Source organism: Mastigoproctus giganteus, chromosome 6 (genome assembly GCF_048544385.1).
Source record: "Mastigoproctus giganteus isolate SK-2022 chromosome 6, ASM4854438v1, whole genome shotgun sequence".
Classification (NCBI taxonomy): domain Eukaryota; kingdom Metazoa; phylum Arthropoda; class Arachnida; order Uropygi; family Thelyphonidae; genus Mastigoproctus; species Mastigoproctus giganteus.
Window position 1 is genome coordinate 35,677,497 of NC_143580.1, and position 20,487 is coordinate 35,697,983.

General features: G+C 41.0%; 1 protein-coding gene across 1 annotated transcript in view; it reads right to left on the minus strand.

Moving 5' to 3' along the window:
• LOC150084156 (uncharacterized) overlaps positions 1 to 20,487 on the minus strand; it is a 70,429-nt gene that overhangs the window by 7,053 nt on the left and 42,889 nt on the right. The window contains exons 10-12 of the mRNA XM_090376137.1: positions 3,138 to 3,230; positions 2,647 to 2,773; positions 63 to 222 (exon numbers count right to left, since the gene is read on the minus strand). Coding sequence (XP_090232263.1) covers positions 63 to 222; positions 2,647 to 2,773; positions 3,138 to 3,230 — 380 coding nt within the window. The remainder of the gene's footprint in view (positions 1 to 62; positions 223 to 2,646; positions 2,774 to 3,137; positions 3,231 to 20,487) is intronic.

The following is a 20,487-nucleotide window of genomic DNA, read 5'->3' on the forward strand; positions in this document are numbered from 1 at the left end:
GTGAATTTAAAAAAAACTATTTGTGTATTTTTATTAAATAAATATATCTATTCGTTACTTACCCAGTCTTATAGGATATTTACCAGTCATTAAAGCCCCTCGCGATGGAGAGCAGAGGTGCATGACGTAGTAATTAGTCAACATTACTCCATCACACGCTAAAGCATCAATATTCGGGGTTGGGTAAGTCAACGAACCATGAAAACTAACATCGTTCCAACCCTGATAAAGTTAAAACATATTGTGAGGACTCAAAGAACAGTTATTAGCGAGAATTCTTTATTTATTTTCAAAACAAGAACAAGGGTCTCACAAAATCAATATTATATAAGCTATGTGTCATAGGTTGACAATCCAATTACGTTAGTAACATGGGACTGAATCCCTAATTGCTCCAGTCGATCCCGACCTGTGACTGAAGCTGTACTTGTTCTGGGTCGAAATCTGAAGTGATATTTCTAGACTAAATATGTGTAAGTGAATCACAATTATTGATTTTTATGCAAGAGAATTTGGGGTGGAATACTCCTGCCCCCACATCTTGCTGTAAATGAATCGAAAAGAGTTATAAAAGAACGTGATAGATTTTTTGAATGCAGATAAGGTAACCTGTAATTGCTGAGTGAATCTGCATTCAAGTGAGCAATCAGGTTCAGTCACAAATCGGTATCATATGGTAGTTTGGAAAAATCATATTTTTCCAAACTACCATTAATTCTATTTTGGGCCACTTTTAAAAATAAACATAACATTAATTCTTTTTATTTTTTCGATTTCTTTATTTATCTTTATTATTGGAACCGTATTGGAGTCATAGGAGAACAGTGAGGTATAGTTCATCCACTGCAAGATAAGTGACATTACAATATCAGAGATCCTTAAAGGTACTCAAGATGAGGGAGGGTGGCCCCCAGGGTTTCATCTGGGGCTTCACCCTCCAATTGAAAAGGGCGCCATTCCCTCAAGCGTATTTCTTGAAAATTGCAGTCTAAAGAAATTTAAGTCAACAAGCATCTTCTCAGTACCAATCCAAAATGAGAAGAGATGAGAGCATTCTTGGATTCAAGGGAAGTTTCCGTGGACTAGAGATGTTCAAATGTTATATACTGTTCAGGAAAAATAAGGAAGCCACCGGTTAAAGAGGTAATGCTGGACCATCTAGACAGGAATGCACTGCAGTCACAGCATGGATTTGTTAAGGAGTGGTCTTGTATAAACAATTTGATTGGATACTGTGACACAGTAACAAATGAACTGGGCGTAAAAATAATTTTGTCATCATATATTCCGATTTGAAGAAAGCTTTTGGTACGATTTCCCATAAAGTACTGATGTACAAACTGGAGCAATATTTCAATATTTGTTTATTGTTGAAACAAACTTCAATCTGGTGTTATGAGAGTGGAGACTCTGAATAAATTCAAAAAAGAACTAGATAAACTATCGGAGGGAATAGGCACATGATGTGGGAAGTCTCTCTTTTCTTTTTTTGCTTATGAATATAAGCTTGCTTCCATGCACCATTTACCACTACTAAGGCTAAAACCAAGAACTGATGGGCAGTTATAGACTAGAGAGTTTGACTTGCGGTTGGTAAGATTATGGAATTTATGGTTAAGGAAGCAGCACAGGACCATCTCGACAAGAATGGCATCCTAAATGGATCTCAGTATGATTTCCTGAAAGAGTGATCTTGTCTAACAAATCTGATAAATTACTATAATCAGATTATAAAGCAGTTAATTGCAATAAGCAATTTTAATATTATATATTTCGAATTTAGTAAGGATTTTTATAGTGTTTATCCTAAGAGGTTGTATAAAATAGGGCAGTTGCGAATAACACGGAAGATCCAATGTTGAATTATGAATTAGCAAGTGGAGGCCTTGAGCATTCAGTTCTAGGACCTCTCTCGTTTTCTAAATGAGATTGACGAAGGAATACAGGGAAGGCTGCCAAAATCTGTTGAAGATTTAAAAGTTAGGAGGCTGATTAACGATCACATCTATTCTGCTTCAAAAGGACTTGGACCGATTGCAAGAATGGTGTGAAAAATGGCATCTAAATTTTAAATTTGAACATAACACATTCAAGATATTGCACTTGGAGGGGGTAGATACCCAGGAGTGGGTTTCTGTACCTCAGATTAATAGAATAGGGATTAAAGTATGTTCGGGATGAGAAATACTTTTGGGTTTTGCAATACAGAAAGACGCGAAGTTCAAAATTCAGTGCAAGCAGACTGCAAGAAAGGCACATGGTATTCTATCGATGATTTATTGGCATTTTACAAGTAAAGAGAAGGAGGTCATTATCCTTCTCTGTAAGACGATGGTGAGACCATACTTGACCATAAAGAAAAATATAGAACTTCCAGAAAAGGTGCAAAGAATGTAAACTAGATTGGTAAAAACTAAAAATACTTACTCATTAACCCTATGAGAAACGACTTTGGAGATATGGTCTCCAGAGATGGGCAACTAGACACACTTATAAACCACAACCCATGTGAAAAACAAGTATTTGATATAATCACTGATTTTCCTAAATATTTTTATAAGATAAAGAGGACGCACCACATATGAGGTTTTTTTTTGGTTTTTTAAAGGAACGTTGATCAAAGAAAAGTAATAAAATAATACTTACTAAATCGTCTATATAAAGAAAGATAATGTTTGGTGGGACATCTTGAGCGATACATACAGAAATTAAAACTTGTAACCAAGCAAAGCGCAACATGATCTCCTTTTTGACGAATTTAGACGTTGTATATCTGAAAATACGAAAAGCAAGCGTTCATTTCCTCTTGATTGTCCTCATGGATAGCGCAGTTTAGTACAAAGTCTACATACGAAAGCTTTTATAAAGTTTAGAAACCAAAACACCAATTGAAAGGTTGGATCTCGAGAAATTCACCTTAATGAAAGAACCAAACATTCAGTCATTTACAAGGTGATGCTCGGTGCAAAGAGGAGAACCTCAACACGCCAACCACCAGGGCATGTATTACTTTCTAATAACTTTGTTTTAATTCTATTATGTTAATCTTAATATTTATTTTAATCTGTAATCGGAGCAGGCAGATCGAGAAGAAAATGCATGTCATCTCTGACCGGTGGTCAACTGAATACGCTTACCTTGTTTTACAATTCGTCAATGCTAAAAGATGGAGGTTTTCTTTACCATTTCCAGGTTTCACTGGCTGTTTTTCTCTGTAGACGTTAGTGGTCCTGCAGAGAAACAACCAGTCAGGCTATCTAAGAAGAAGTACAGTAATGGCCTTCCTCTCAAGTGATATCCTGACTGCATCCAGTTAGGATATCACTTGAGAGGAAGGGCATTACCCATGATTTGAAATGTCAATGGAGGTCAGCTGCAGCCACACCTCGCTGTTCTACAAAATTCTAGGAAATGGTGAGAAAAAGAAATTCTTTTTTAGTACACGGTTTATTAATCAAAGAGATGGTAAACCAGCAGCTAGATCCAGATTTTTACAACTGTAATCTGGATCCAGGCGTCTTTCTTGACTCTACAGAAATTCCCCGTTAAAGATCCAGCGAGTCTTATACCATCCTCCCTTAGTGGATGTAATAAAGTCCTGCACAGGTTTTAAATTTTAATAACTAAAGTTATACAAATGAGAGAACCATTTAGTAAAAATTATATGAAAGCTCAAGTCTTAAAGTTTTTTATATAATAATTTAATCCATGTAAATCTAATTTTTCTTTTTGTTGTATTTATATTTTATCAATTTCTCTTTTATTTGCAGATATTGAATGACCCCAAATGGCGAAAATTGAAGAAAAAGTTAATTGCGTGCTTTGGCTAGCAGGGTTTAAATCAATAACAGCTCTAAGAAGAAAGTTCACTACTTATTATAAAAAAGATGCGCCCCATAAAAAGCCAATAAGTAGATGGATGAAAAATTTACAGAAACTGGATCAGTTAGGACAAACCACGATCTAATTTTTTGATCTTGGGTGATTGGAGACAGGTCTCCTGGTCCGATGAGTCCCGTTTCCAGTTATTTCAAGCGTAGGGAAGGGTGCATATCTGGCGGAAACCGCACGAAGTTATGCACTCCATTTCAGCAAGGAACTGGTCAGGCAGGTGGATGGTCGGTTATGGTCAGGGGCGTGTTCAACTGGCACATGTTGGGACGTCTGGTACGTCGAGATGCATCTCTGAACGGTCCAGGTTACGTGTCAATCCTTGCAGACCACCTGCAGCTCTTCATTCTCATCGTGCACCCACAGGGCAATGGACTCTTTCAACTGGACAATACGCCTCCCCACAGAGCAGTGGTGACTAGAAGAGCATTCCGGTTCGAAGAGCATTCCAGAGATTTTACCACCATGGAATGGCCTACCCGTTCACCGGACGTGAAACCTGTGGATGATCTTTGGGATGGTGTGGAATGAGTCGCATTGCTGTGCTCCACCCAGGAATGCGACGGAATTATGGACAGCAGTGCAGCAAGCATGGATGGAAATACATGTGGAAAGCTTTCGTGAACTAGTGGACTCAACGCCTCGCCATGTGACTGCCCTTATCCGGGCGAAAGATGGGCCTATTGGTTACTAAGTAGGTATCCCATGATTTCTGTCCACTTAGTGTATTTTCTATGAATTGATCTATGCAGAAACGATTAAACTTTTATATATATACAAATAAACTGTGAAATCATCATCACATTACTGACATCTTTTACGTACTTTTATATAAATATATGTTTTTATATAAATATTATTTTATATGTTAATATAAAATTTTATCCCGGATTATATGTAAGCTTTTATTTATATTTTTAAAAAAAATTCATTAAAATATATTTCATGTATTAGGCTAAACAGTATCAGGACCATCATCTTTGGCAATACCCTCCTAAATTTATAAATATTTAATTTTGATTTTTATTGCTGCCTCCATTTCTTTCGCAGTCCTTTGGCATTGATGTACGAAACGGTATGGACCAAATTAATTTTCACAGTTATCATCCCTGATGAAGTTTGCTTTGATATTCCATCTTCCTGTTATTTCAGTATTGACGTAATGAACACATTTACTATTCTACGCCCTTCTTTGGTTCCACTTATTTCATTTTAAGCACTTTTACTAAAAAAAAAAATGTTTCTTTTCAACTATATATTTAGTTATTAGGTATTTTTTTTCACCTTTCTGCTTTAAAATTTCTATTATTTTCTACTTTTCTTTTTTTCTTCACTTATTGTAGGTCAGCATCTTGCACAATGGACGCCTCTACCTTCCATATCCACTTGCACATAATTTAATCTCACACGCAATTATTAAATTATGATGCGCAATGGTATGTACATAGTACGCACATGAAAAAATTACGTATTAAAAACTTTTCCTCTCCACACCGGGTGGAAAAGACCTGGGTTCGAGTCCCGTTGATGAGAGGAATTTTTATGGACCTTTTTCACAAAGTGGCTGAGTTAGTCGGGCGATGGGAGCATGATCTTTTCTCTCAGAAACTGGAGTTTTTCATCCAGAAAAACAGAAAATTGACCACAACACAAGCAATTTACAGACAGTACACACGGAGCAGCAACAACAACAACAACAACAACAACAATAATTAATCTGGAAAAGAACTTTTAAAGTGGCGTAACTAGGGTTGATGGTGTCCAGGGCAAATAAAAAACATGGTGTCCCTTGGAAAACACAAAATTTGGAATTTTTGCAAATTTAACCATAAAAATGGCGCCCACTAAATTTTGCGTCCAGGGTACGTGTCCCACCTGCCTCACCCTAGTTATGCCTCTACTTATGAAAACTAATAATCATCATACGCACCTTTTTTCTTGTCTTTTCGATTTATCTGTTTTCTTTCATCACATAAGAAAATGCACGAAGAATGATGATTTAAAGATAATCTACAAAATATTCGCAAACAGTTCACTCACGCTGGAAGACAGGACAAATCTGCAATCAAGCATATTACTGTTCAAAGTTTTGTGTGCAGTACTCCATATATCTCAGCAAATCACTGATGGAGCTGTATTTGCGCCCAAATATTCCTGTACGATGACGTCACAAAAATTAATTTATCATTTCTGATTCATGTCGTATATCGCGATAAAGCTGTCAACCTTCGCTTACCTGACAAGTTGAATGCACTCTAATCGTTCTTTTCCATGATGTCACCAAATGACTCGACACTTCCTCACGTGCTTTGTTATTCAAAAATGTAAATTTAATCTTTCGGATCATATACCGGAGCTTCATAGCCTCAGTTGCCTCTGCGCTTAATAATCGAAACATACTTTCATATATACTTCTGCGGACAACTCAAATTTTTATTTTTAAAAAGATGACTTTCTGTTGGTTTAATTTTAATGAAATCTGGGACAGTTCAACAGATTGAACGAACAACAGACTGAACAACGAATCTCGAGTTCAAGTATTTATTGAACTCGAGATTCGAGTTCAATAAATACTTTAAATGTTCTAATCACGTTCATGAGCTGTTTAATTTAGGTAGAGTTTTAAGTTACTATTTAGAGCTTTTGTATCGATGATTTGGCGCGAATATCATAACTAATTTTGTTTTAATTGTAGTAAATAAATAGCTGGAAGGTTCAAATTATGTAGATTGGCATATTTTTTTTTTTTTAGATATATTTAGATTTAGTATAGTATAATGCATATAACGCAAACTGGATAGTGTAATATATACGAGGTGTGGCAATAAAGTTCCAGGATCTATGCAATAAAAAGAACATAAAGTGAAGTAGAACAAAATTGGTTTTATTTTTATTCAAAGTAATCTTCACCTAATTACTCTTATTATAACCTTCTAAGAGTTTCTGAAAAAAGTCAGAGAAGGCATCCAAAGAGATGATATTCAGTTCGGCGGTTACATTTTTCGTTATGTCCTCAACATCCTAAAATCTTCCTTTTGAGAGCAGTTTTCACCTTGAGAAAGAAGAAGAAATCTGTTGGTGCCACCTCGGGAGAGTAGGGTGGATGGTTGATCTGTACAATGCGATGTTTCTTCAGAAATATCCTTACATGCGCTTCAACAGTCATTGAAGAACTGGTACTTAGAACGCAGCATTGACTCTCTCTCCCCTTCAGGTACAAATCCCTTGTGAATCACACCGCGTTTGTCGAAAAACATAATCAGCATTTTCTTGATCCCCGACTTCTTAAACGAAATTTTTTGTGCCTTGGTGATGATTTTGAGGTCCACCCCTTGCTGTGACGTTTCGTCTCTGGATCGTATTGAAACACCCAACATTCATCCCCAGTAACAAAGGAAATTAGGACTGTCTTGACAAGTCTGAAGGAAGTCTTCGTTGCTTCTGCTCATCCCTGAGCAGAAGCAACGTCTTCTGCTCAAAAGGAAGGTCTGTGAAAAATTTCAGCTGTGGCCAGAAATTTTTCACAGACCTTCCTTTTCCCTAAATCTTCATGCGGAATTTGACGAATCTTTTCTTTTTTCATATCCAAGTCATCAGCCATCATTCTAAGGGTTAAGCGACGATCTCTTGCCACAATTTTTGCAACTCTGTTCTTGAGTCATTGCGAACTTCCTCACCTTTGACTTATACCATTCAAACACTGGGACGACTTAACGTTTCATCACCATAAATATCTTTTTACATTTTATGCGTTTCACTTGCAGATTTTCTCAGTTTAATGAAAATTTGATATTCGTTCGTTGTTCCATTTCAAAATCGTGACCGGAAACGAAAACTGGTGACAATAAGTTTCAACCTGACAACCTTGTACTAACAAACTGTCAGCTTATCAGATAATCTCTGTTGGAGGAAGTTTGAACTACAAGCATAGACTTCAAATCATACATTCATCGAAAAATTACAAAATATTATGACATCGTCATTTACACTATGAATTGATTCTGTTGAACAAAAAGGAATGTCCTCTGTCCTATAAGAGTCTTTTGAAGACACTATAAATTGTTCATTTCAGATTTTTATGAATTCAAGGGCACTTAAGTCTTTCTTGAATTACGTCCTTCTTTATATTTGTAATTTCGTATACAGATCATGGCAATACCTGTCCGGGTCTATTTTGAAGTCTCTAAAAAGTTCAAGAGTATTGGCAGGAAACATCCACCTTAATCCGTCCATGTTATGGAGAGCGCTATGGAGACAATGAGGGTAGTGGAGGCGGGCTCCAGGGCGAGGCCTGATCACAAGATTTTCAATTTGAGGGGCATCGAAACTCCCAGTCAGAAGTTGTGCTAGAGTGCAGATGTTACGGATTGTGGCCATCTGAATCCACGGAGTTCAAGTTTGCATACAGTATGGATTTCGAAATTGTGAAGGGCTTCCCAGCAATCCTATTCAACCACCGGAACAACCAGTATTCCAATCTGAGAAATTTCCTGATATAAGTATTTGGGCAGAGGACCAATGGCGTGGAAATTGACGTGGGACATCAGAGATCTTTCGTTAGAGACAACAAAATATTTTATATCGTCGGCATAAGAAATAAAATTCTGATTCTGCGCTAAAAAGGCGCAGAACAGCAAAGCTGATAAAAAACCTCCCTAAGGGATGCCCCAAGTGAGAGCGTATTCTGCATGGAATTCTTGATGGTGTACAATTATGTGCCTTGGCTTCAAAATGGTCTAAACCCGCTAAACAGGCCTAAGAGTGGTGAACCACGCTGGATATAAGAGTATCTATAAGATTGTGTGGTAACAAATCCCATCCCATTCTTTTACCAGCGCTCAACAAGTGAGTAAGGAACTGGCTGTCGGCGTGCAATGCGACGCCGAAGGGGATCCACGCACAGGTTCGATCAGATTTAAGTATGAAGATCGTGCTTGTCACGGCAGTCGTTTGGATACCTTCAGTTTCAAGATGTTCGACTACCACTGGACATAAGCCGAAGCTTAACAGGTCCACCTCCATAGATGAATGATGTCACAGAAAATTATTAATCATACTGCATCGAGTGTGGCGCAGGATAAAGTCACTCCCGTTCAGGCCTTAGGCAGAGTGGTCGGTTCGAAAAATCAGAGACGGTCTCTCGAGGAAGACAGTGGAGCTAGTGTCACTGTCCCTTGTATGGCTACCACAAGAGAAGGACAAGACCATCCAGCCCAACCAACTGGAAGTGCTTCCTGCGCAACTGCACTAGTGACCACCCAGGAAGGGAGAAGACGCCAATGCACGAAGTGGAGCATCGAAATGAATACGTACATCGTGCAAGCATACTACGAAATAACGAAGCTGGAGACCGATATGACAACTTATATGGCGAGACTACATACCAATTGGCTGAAACGATTCCCGGATATTCAGGTCACTGAACGGCGAATGGCAGACCAGAGAAGGACCATCGTCACGAAGAATCTGATAGCTCCTGCAATCTTGGAGAAAATCAAGCAGGACGTGAGCGATCAACTACAAAGGATTAGAATACGGAACCAGAGGAAGAAGAACATACTACCACCGAACCAGAGGAGAAAGAGCAAGAAGAAATACAACCCATAGCAGCTGAAGTGGAAACAGACGAAGTCATGATATCCAGAATAGAGGACGAATGGAAGAAGGCCCTAACAGAATTCGAAGGAATGGAACCCACAAAGATTCACGTGATACCGAAGCAGAGGCCGAATAGCACCTTGTGGAGAGTCACAGACCACCTGAATCGGCAAATAATGCCACATTACCTTGACAACAATGGTGCAACACTAGAGGCTATCCACACAGCCATGTATTGTGCTGCGGTAACAGCCATGAGGGTTAATGGAAGAGAAGAGAAGAGAGAGAACAGCAGCAGCAGAAGAACGAAAACAGAAGGAACTGCCAGCTTGGGAAAGAAGACTTCAGCAGAAGATAGAAGAATTAAGAGTCAAGATAGGCCAATTGACCCAGTACCAACGGGGCAATAGGGGTAAGAAATTAATTGGAAAAGTGAAGAGCATCCTCAATATATGGGCCTCCTTCAGAGATATGGGCCTCGGCTGCCGAATGTAGCCGAGGCCCATATCTCTGAAGCATACAGTATTGTCGGGTAAAGGATTGATACGATGTATCTTTTTACCAGTTGTGGGTCGGTGGTGTGGAGCAGCTGTTGTTTGGCGACCCAGAGTAGTGAATTCAGCCTCGACTGTATGAGGTTTATGTGATCGTTGAAAGATAGTTTGGAGTCGAAAATGACCCCCAGATCTTTGTGCGTTTGAACACTTGGAACTGAGTAGCCGTTAAGCACAGACTCCAACGTTGTTGGGCTGCCCTTCAGTGAATAAATTATTTGTGCCGATTTTAGGGGGTTGATTTGGAGGTTAAAAGTATTGAGATAGTCAGCCATGTCCTGCAGTTTGCTAGTGATTTGCTGAGTGGTTTCGGCTGCCAAGTTGGATAGCGATATCCTAGTAAGGAGCTTTACATCGTCGGCATATGTGATCCAATTGCACTTGTTGGTCACAAACGCCACCATGATTGCTGAGAAGAGAATGCCAGACAGGACCCTTCCCCTTGAGGCACACCGGCATTTATGTGACGCGTGAAGTTCTTTGTTCCGATCTTTAGAACCATGATCCTCTTGGATAGGAGAGATTCTAGGAACAAGAGAACATCGCCGCGAAAATTGAAGTAGTTTTCTAAGAGATGTAGGAGATTAGGTATATAGATGGCATCAAATGCGGATTGGACGTCAAGATATATAACTGACAATTCCTGTCTTTGTTCAAAGGCTTCTAAGATGTGCAGAGTGGTTGTTGCAAGGTTAGTTATAGTTGACCATAATGTATTTGCTGAGGACTGTCAGAGAGAATTTGATGGATGACAGACAGTAGCAGTACTTTCTCCAGAATTTTTAGCAATACAGAGGCGCAAGCGATGGGCCTATGTTAGCTTGGGAGCGTCGATTGTTGGTGCTTAGGAAGGGGCCAGACAGAGTACCTGTTCCACTGGGGTGGAAAGAAATGAACTTCGAGGCATCTGTTGTATAGGTTGAGGAGTGTATCGATGATGAAGACGCTTAAGCATTTGATTATGAACTGGGGGATGCCATCGTCACCGGTGGTTGCTGTGAGAGGGAGAGTATTAATGGCCTGCATCAGTTGTTGCTTTGAAATTCGGATCATAACGAGACTATCAGTGGGATGAGAGCGGTTGAGGAGTGGCAGATTAGGTAGAGCTGGAGGTTGATTAGAAAATCTGGCAACGTAGTTGGGCCAGTCACCTGGGTCGATGTTGTTGGAAGAACTAGCCTTTGTTCTGTAGAATGGTTTTCCCCTTTTTAGGGTTCTTTCGAGGTGCTTTTTAATTGCAGCTGATTTGTTTCTGTCGAATTCGGCACTGGCTTTGGAGAATGAAATGCGGTCTTGGACATCGCCGGAAGCTTTCCACTTGACGTGTAATGATTGTTTGTAGTGGAAACTTTGGTTGAGCTGGGGAGTCCACCATGCTCTGGAGGGCGGAGTAATGGTGACTGTCTTGGTAGCTGTGTGAAGGGCTATGGTATTGATCCATTTGGTCATTAAATCGATTGCGAGGCTCAGTTCACATCCATCTAAGATGTTCCATGGGACTGTGTATGCAGCTTCAATTCAGAGTGCTGGATTCAGAAATTTTGGAGCGGTGACCTTTTTCACAGATTTGGTTTTGGGGTTATTGAAATATTTTTTGGGTAGAAGAGCTGTAAATATGATTGGTTGGTGGTCTGATTGAAACATGTCGGCTGTGGTTTCTTCGAGTTGGCATATTGCAGGGGAATAGACAATGTCCAGTAGGTTTTGGTCTCTCATTGGCTGGTGGTTAACTTGGAATATTTGGATTGATTGGAGAGATTCTGTGAGACGACTTTTGAGGTGTTGGGTAGATGGCGGAAGATTGAAGTCCCCACATACGATATGAGTGGCTGCTGGGTGGAGATTATTTATTAACCAGTTAGTGGCTTCGTCGATAGCCATCATAGTTGGCGTTGGAGGAAGGTACAGGGATGCGACGTCTATAGTGGTACCTTGATGTTCGAGAGTTATCATTAAGACTTCCACATCTTGAGAGATACTTGAGACAGAGTGTACGATGGAGAACTTTATCGTATTGAAAATTATAGCAACTCCACCCCCTCTGCGGTTATCGCGAGAGGCAGCCAGTACAAAAAAGCCTGCAGGAATGGAGCAGCTGATATCTGTCTGGTTCGCCTCTAACCACGTTTCAGCAAGGCGCAAGATGTCTAGTGAGTCCGAGAGTAGAATCTCTTCCAGTGTATTAAGTTTATTTCTTAATGACCTGATATTCTGGAACATTACGCGGATGGTAGGAGAGGTTGTAATGCTTATCCTCACGGGAGGGAGCCTTGCTTCCCGGCTGCGAACAAGTAGAGACTCTCGATAATGAGAAATCAGGAGAGGGATGAGGCGACCTTGGGTTCTCTCGCGTTGGAGGACGGTATTACCAACCTTGGACAGAGTTTGTTCCAGTATGTTAGTGTGGGAAGATTCTGGTGCTGCCATCCTTTCTGGCAGGCAATTATAATCGCTAAGTCAGCTGTGACTGCGGTGGGAGTACTTTTGTCGGATCTGAGTGGTCGCTTTAGGTTTCGAGGTTGATTGATAGTGAACAAATGGCCTGATCCTTGTTCCGACAGGCCAAATGGCGACGCTTTCTATCAGGTCTACTTGGTGTCGGCTACAGTCAATTTTGAATGCAGCGTATTGTTGACTCCTAGGTTGTAGTTTGTGTACAGTTGGCCATAGATTCAGCTCTTCGTATATAACCTGTTTGACTGGTTCAGGGGTTGTGCATGGATCCAGTATACGAAAAGGCTGGTTGTACTGTTTTTGGTAGTGTCTTGAGTCCTGAAAGCTCGTAGCTTGGAGTTTATTGCTGTGCCGTACTTTACAGAGTTTCTCTGAGTGCGGGTTTCTTGTCTGGTATCGCTGTTTAGTGAAACTGCTACAGATTGGACAGTGCTGTTATCGTGCTTGTCATTCGTCTGATTTTGAATTGTGTCGATTGAGCTCGCTTGGGCGTCGACGTGGCTTGATGAGGTTGTCGGTATATTTTCTTGACTGCGTTGGGAAGTCAGCGATGGGTTTAGGTCACTGTCGGGGATTGAAGTTCGGAGGGAACTGTGCGATTTTTATCGCGGTGCATATTAGAGCTTGACCTTTGATGGTTTTGCGATGGTTTTGCGAGCTGGATGGGGACAGGCGCGAACATCCTGGACAGATGCGGTTATCATAGCTGGTACAGAGGATGACGTCACCAGCCAAATGATAGCAGAGGGCACATTTCTGTGTCGAGTTTAGGGGTTTTGCATTTCTGCTCATATTTGGGAGGAAGGCAGTGAGGATATTCAATAGACGGCGTTTGCGTAGTCTACGTGGATGTCTTGCTGTGAGTTTGCTTCGGGCTAGGGGTTGCGAACTTTCCGCACAGTCGAATAGTACGGCAAGCAGAGTGAGCGGAAAGCTGAGTGAAAACAAAGGGCGCACTTCAGCTTAATGCTGTGATCGGAAAGTAAGCTTTTCAGCACCCAGGGCAATGGCCGGTGAACAAAGGCTCGCAGAATACAACGTGCTATAGTATTTCGTATTCGTTTGCAGTGATACGAATATGGAAAAACAGTATATACTATTTACCTGATTCAGGTGGCAGGATGAAAGCTTCGTCAGTGGATCGGTCGCTCGATAAGCATATAGGTGATGTGTACTTCATCCATGGGTTAAACATTAAAACCACTGTAATTAGTATAAAACTGAGGAGCACACAAACTACTGACCGACTCACACAGGCGCACGCGCGTAGTGAGATGTAGTGAATGCCAGATGACACATGTCGACGATGCCACCTGGCCTCAGAAACGATCCAACACATCACCGCGGGGTGCAAGGTGATCACCCAAACTGAGTACACTCATAGACATGAGCAGGTAGCCAGGATAATACATCAGAAGCCAGCGAGGAAATACCAGTTGACCAAAGAAAGTGTACCATACTACAAGGACGAATCCCAGGCAGTACTAGAGACCCGAACCCACATGCTGTACTGGGACCGCGCCATAATAACGGATAAGACCATCCCGCACAACAGACCGGACATAACCCTTGTGGACAAGATGGAAAAGGCTACCTACTTCATTGACATAGCGGTGCCCTACAATAGCAACGTCCAGAAAACCCATGAGGAAAAAATTAGGAAGTACAGGAATCTGAGGCATGAGGTCAAGGAGATGTGGCATATGCAAGAAGTATCGACCATCCCGATCAGCGTGTCAACCACCGGTATGGTAACAAAGACTCTACATAGAAGCCTAGCAGCAATAGGTCTCCCAGTGAACACTTAAATGGAACTCCAGAAAGTCGCAATCCTGAACACCTGTAGGACAGTCAGAGATTTCCTCGACCGATAGTAACACCAGACAGAACAACAACAGCCATCCTGTGTACTTGGTAGCAGAACTCGTCACGGAGTGGAATCCCCCAATCAGGGAGAAATAATGTAAGAGCAATAATAATAACCCGCTGTCCACCATGCTCAGAGTAGCAAACACGGATATAACCTCAAAGAAGGAAGGAAGAACCTGTACACCCTCACCCACCTGATGTACATGGATGACATCAAGTTCTACACGGGAACCGAGAAGCATCTCCAGATCACCGAAGAATTCAGCAATGATATTAGGATGGAATTTGATCCAGACAAGTGCAAGACCCACGGATTGCACCAGGGAAAATTAGTCAACAGAAACTACACGCTGCAAACTGGTAAAGAGGTAAAGAGATCGAAGCCATGGCAGAGGGAGAGGCCTAGCAATACTTGGAGATGATGCAGGCTCAGCAGTTACAGCAACAGGAAATTAAGGCGTGCCTGACCGAAAAATACCATCAGAGACTTAGAAACCCTGAAAGCAAAGTTGAGAGGAGGGAACACAGTTAAAGCCATAAACACCTATGTAGTCCCAGTGCTAACATACTCCTTCGGGGTCACAGCTTTTTTTTTTTTTTTTTTATGTAAACCCCAAACACGAGAGGTTTTAGAACCTATAGTACTCAGTACAGTGCTTGGGTTGGAGGTTGAGAAGACAAAAGAAGAAGATATTTGCTGACATTGGACTTGAACTTCTGTAGACTAATTTTCAGGAAATACGTATGAAGGAAGGTTGTTCCAGAAAACGGCAGTTGAATGAATAAACGAGAATGATGAAAAGTGGGTTCTGTGGGTTTGAAGTTGGACAGTAAATGGATGTTGGCTGGTGGCGGAACGTGTTCGGACTGTTTTGAAAGAGAGCGGGAATTATAGGAGCCAATTCTGAAGAACAGTGTCCATGGAAGTATCTGTAGAAAATGCATGCAGCAGAAACAGTGCGTCTATGAGACAGCCAGTGTAGAGATTCTGTTAGAGAGGAGTCATTAATTAACCTAACTGCCCTCTTCTGAATGGAATCTAGAAGCCTGAGAGAGGTTTTGGGGGTACCACCCCACATGTGGGAACAATATTCCATGGCGGGGCGGATTTGAGATTTGTACAGAGTCAATAGCTGTGTGGAAGAAAAGTAACGTTGTGAGAAAAAGAGAAAACAAAGTTTTTTTTAGATGCAGAGGAAACAATATTTGTAATGTGCTTGTGCCAAGAGGGATTAGAAGTCAGGGTAATCCCCAAAAGAGATATATCATTTTGCCTAGAAATCGGAGTGTCACTAAAGATAAGCATAGGAGCAGAAGAATCCTTTTTGCGAGATATAAGACAAGACCGAGTTTTAGAAGGGTTGAAATCAACTAAGTTGTCTTTGCCCCACTGAAGAATTATCTGAAGATCGGCATTTAAGGAATTGGTAGCAGATTTTCGAGAAGTTCAAGCTGATTGAGCAGGACAAGGTTTCTCAAAATGGAAAGTGGTATGCAATGTGCTATCATTGGCAAAACTGTGGAGAGGATTTCCAGTCAATGGAAGGTCATTAATATACAAGAGGAAAAGAGTTGGGGGAAAGAACTGAACCTTGGGGGACACCGGCATTAGTGAAGAAGTTAGAAGACAGAGAGCCATCTACTATCACTCTCAGTAAGCGATCAGAGAGAAAACTGGATAACCAATTACTAAAAACTGTTGGCAAACCATAAGATGGAAGCTTGTTTAGAAGACCTTTAGGCCAAACACGATCAAAAGCCTTTGAGATGTCAAGAGCAACTACTTGTGTTTCACCGAACCTTTCCATTGAATTAGTCCAAAAATGGGTAACATAAGCCAGGATATCACCAGTGGATCGACACTGACGGAATCCGTACTGGCGATATTTGATCAGACGGAAAGTTTCTAAGTAGTTTAAGAGTTGGCGGTTAATTGATTTCTCCATTACTTTAGAAAGAGTAGAAGTAATTGCAATGGGACGATAATTGGATGGGAGGGATTTGTCACCCTTTTTAGGAACTGGCTGGATATGAGCAAATTTCCAAACAGAAGGAAAAACACTTTTGGAATAAGAAAGAGAAAAAAGGCGGCAAAGAATAGGAGTAAGTTCAGGAGCACAGGTTTTGAGCACAAGTGGAGAAATACCATCAGAACCTGGAGCTTTCTTAGCATCGAGATTCATCAAAATCCTTCTGATATCCTTTGGACGGAAGACCACAGGAGGCATTGAATGGAGCGTGCTGGGAGTGGTGGGAGGTGTTTTACCAAGATCATTAATACATGAATTGGAAGAAAAATGGGATGCTAGCAGGTCAGCTTTATCCTTGGCTGAAGTGACAACAGAACCATCTGGTTTGGACAGAGGTGGGAGCAGAGATGGGCAAAAGTTGCGGCCAATAGCTTTGGCAAGAGACCAGAATGCTCGGCTACCATTAGGGCAAGAAGCAAGTTTTCTACTCTTAGCCTGTTCAAACTCTAGTTTGAACTGATTAATAACGGCTTTACAATTATTGGGAGCTTTGGTGTAGACAGAAAATGAAACTGAAGAATTAGAAACAAGCCAATTACGATATGCAACATTCTTCTCTTGAACAGCCTTAGCACATTTATTGGAAAACCACGGTTTAGATAAAGGACGAGATTTTAAAGTGGAGTGTGCGATAAAGGATTCCATTCCTGCAAGAATAATTTCACTGACACGATCTGAGCAAACGTTGACATCAGAAGTTTTGAAACAGTAATCCGACCAAGGAAAAGAAGAAAATAAATCTCGCAGGTCATCCCATTTTGTCCTTCTTGTAATGCCAAACAACACGAGGTTGGGAATAGCCATGAGATAAAGGTTCCATTGGAGAAGAGACAATCACCAAGTTGTGATCTGAAGTGCCTAAAGGACCTCTCACTTCGACCGTGTACTTAGAAGGGTTGTTTGTGAGAAAAAGATCAAGCTTGTTGGCTGTATGGTTAGGATTGTCTGGTATTCTTGTAGATAAATGAACAATCTTTGCAATGTCATTAGTAATTGCAAAAGCCTCAGCATCTCGACTAGCTGGGTCGGTGTGACTAGAAAATGGAAGCCAGCTGGAGTTGTGAACATTAAAATCATCGAGGAAAATTACCTCACTGTTAGGAAAGTTGGATTGGAGAAAGGCAAGTTGCAAAGAGAGGAAGTCAAAGAGCTCCAAGTGATTAGTGGAGTTGGGAGAACGGTAGAGAAAACAGATGAATTTAACACAATGAGGTAGAGAGATTTTAAGCCAGAGAAGATCAAAGAGAGGAGATTCCAAACTGCCAAGTCTCTGACAGGGAATATCAGAACGGACATATGCACAAGTACCACCTTTGAGGTGAAAGGAATCATACAGCGAATAATTTGGGCATCTGAGATGAGCAGTAGTTGAATCAACCGATAATTGAGACTCTGTCAGAAAACGTACATGGGGTTTGGCAGACTGCAAGTGGAAATGGACATCGTTGAGATTAGAATTGAGACCACGTATATTTGTGAAATGAATTAGGAAGTCCTTGGGAGGTTTAGATCTTTTCGCAGATAAGCTTGCTCTATTATTTTGACAATTCATGGTGTATTCAATAGTAAGAAAAAGTGGGTGGGACATGCTGTATGAAATAATGAAATTTTTGGATATGGCGTACACATGGTAAGAATATACCCAGATCCTTGACATAACAATGCCTCGACAATGCTCCCCGCATACACACTACTCGGACTCCCTCCAGTCACTATCTGGCAGAGTAGAGGTAGCTTGGACTAACACCGAGCTGGAGGATATCATGAGAAAGACAAGGACAATGATGACCAAGAGGCGCCAACACCACCCGAGATCTGTCGTGGAGAGACTGACAATTGCCCGGAAAGAAGGAGGAAGGGGCCTGATAGACCTCACTGAGCAACAGAAGACAGCGATTGTTAACATGAATGATTATTTCCAGACACACACAACAGCACTCCACCAGGCCACAAGGAAATAGATAAGCGGTATATCCCACTCAACCTAAGCGAGAGTTTCCCCGCAACCAGGAGGTAGAAACGAAGCTAGAAAGATGGGCAGAGAAGAAACTCCATTGCAGACACTACAATGACCTCCATCAAGATCACATTGATAAAATTGCTTCCAATGCATGGTTCACGAGCAAGACGCTCTTCCCCGAGACTGAAAGATTCATGTTCGCCATCTAAGACCAGGTAATGAACACCAGAAATTACAGAAAATACACCAAGGAGCCCGGAGTGTCCGATGATACATGTCGACGATGCCACCTGGCCTTAGAAACGATCCAACACATCACGGCGGGATGCAAGGTGATCACCCAGGCTGAGTACACTTATAGACACGACCAGGTAGCCAAGATAATACATCAGAAGCTAGCAAGGAAATACGAGTTGATCAAAGAAAGTGTACCGTACTACAAGTACGAACCCCAGGCAGTACTAGAGACCCAAACCCACAAGCTGTACTGGGACCGCGCCATAATAACGGATAGGACAGTCTCGCACAACAGACCGGATATAACCCTTGTGGACAAGAAGGGAAAGGCTACCTATCTGATTGACATAGTGGTACCCAACACTAGCAATCTGCAGAAAACCCATGGGGAAAAAATCAGGAAGTACACGAACCTAAGACAGGAGATGTGGCATATGCAAAAAGTGACGACTATCCCGATCATCGTGTCAACCACAGGTATGGTGCCAAAGACCCTGCATAACAGCCTAGCATCAATAGGTCTCCCAGCGAACACCTACAAGGAACTCCAGAGAGTCGCAATCCTGAACACACGTAGGATAGTCAGAGAGTTCCTTGACCAACAGTAACACCACACATAATAATAACCATCCTGTGTACTTGGTAGCAGTACCCGTCACGAGTTGGATCCCCCAATCAGGGAGAAATAATATAAGAGCAATAATAATAATAGAAAATACTCTACTTTGTGGTCAAATCTCGTACGCGGCAAATTCCAATTAATATACCTTCCAAAGAACTATCAGCAACGCCATCATGGGCTAGCATAGTTGGTAGAATCTCCCTCATTTCGACATCAAGTGGAAAAGACTTGGGTTCCAGTCCCGTCGATGACGAGAGGAATTTTTATGTGCCTTTTCACAATTTGGTTGAGTTAGTCGGTCTCAGGTGAGGTTATAGTATTCATATACTACATGAATAGTTTTTCTCCCGGATACTCGGAGCAATATGGCCCTAGTCGCTAATGCTCCTAAAACCCAATATAATAATAACCTATCAGCAAATAAATCTACCATATAGACTAATAATTAATTAATTAATATGAGATGTCTTTAGATTGATAGCACTTACCTTTGAAATTTTAATTATTTGTTACTTTGGTGTGCAGAAATGATTCGTGAGGTCTGTTCGCTTTGGGTAAGAGGGGGTTTGAGATCTGTCCCAGTATTCTTAAATACAGTTAGTAAGTGTATTATGTCAGCAAACCACCATTCGAAAAATCTTTCATTACTATAGGAACCAGGTGACCAGCTGAATGGAATATTTTTCCACCTGTCATCGAATACTGAATGGCATTGGCTAATGGCGAAATGGAGGCAGTCTCTCTCTCTCTCTCTCGCTCTGTTGCCATTTTTTCATGAAGGAATGATAAGAGAGGATGACGCCAACTGTGAATGACAACTACAAATTTCCGTCATTTCCGCTGCTCATTTCGGTAAGCAGCGGAGACGGGTCGATTTATTATTATCGCCACGTATTCCGAGTCATAATGAAGCCAATTTTGAATTCGTTCCGTGGTGTACTTGACAACAAAAGTTCCATTATCATTTCTTCCGTTTTGAAAAGCTTTTATTTCTAGCGAGAATTTTCTATCTTATAACACAGCGGGTGAATTCGTCACTGATATTTTATTTTGTTTTATTTCCTTCAGGCACAACAGGTACAACCTAGAGGGATAACTCACTTACAGTGTGCCAGAAAAAATGCATAATAACATTAAAAACTATATGGTCTTTGTGAATTTTTAAGCAATTAAATTATTAGAAAAACGTTTTATAGATCCTAGTTTTCTTTACGTTTTTTTTAACTATATTTCACCATATGGAATAACATTGTGATAATATTCTTAATTTCA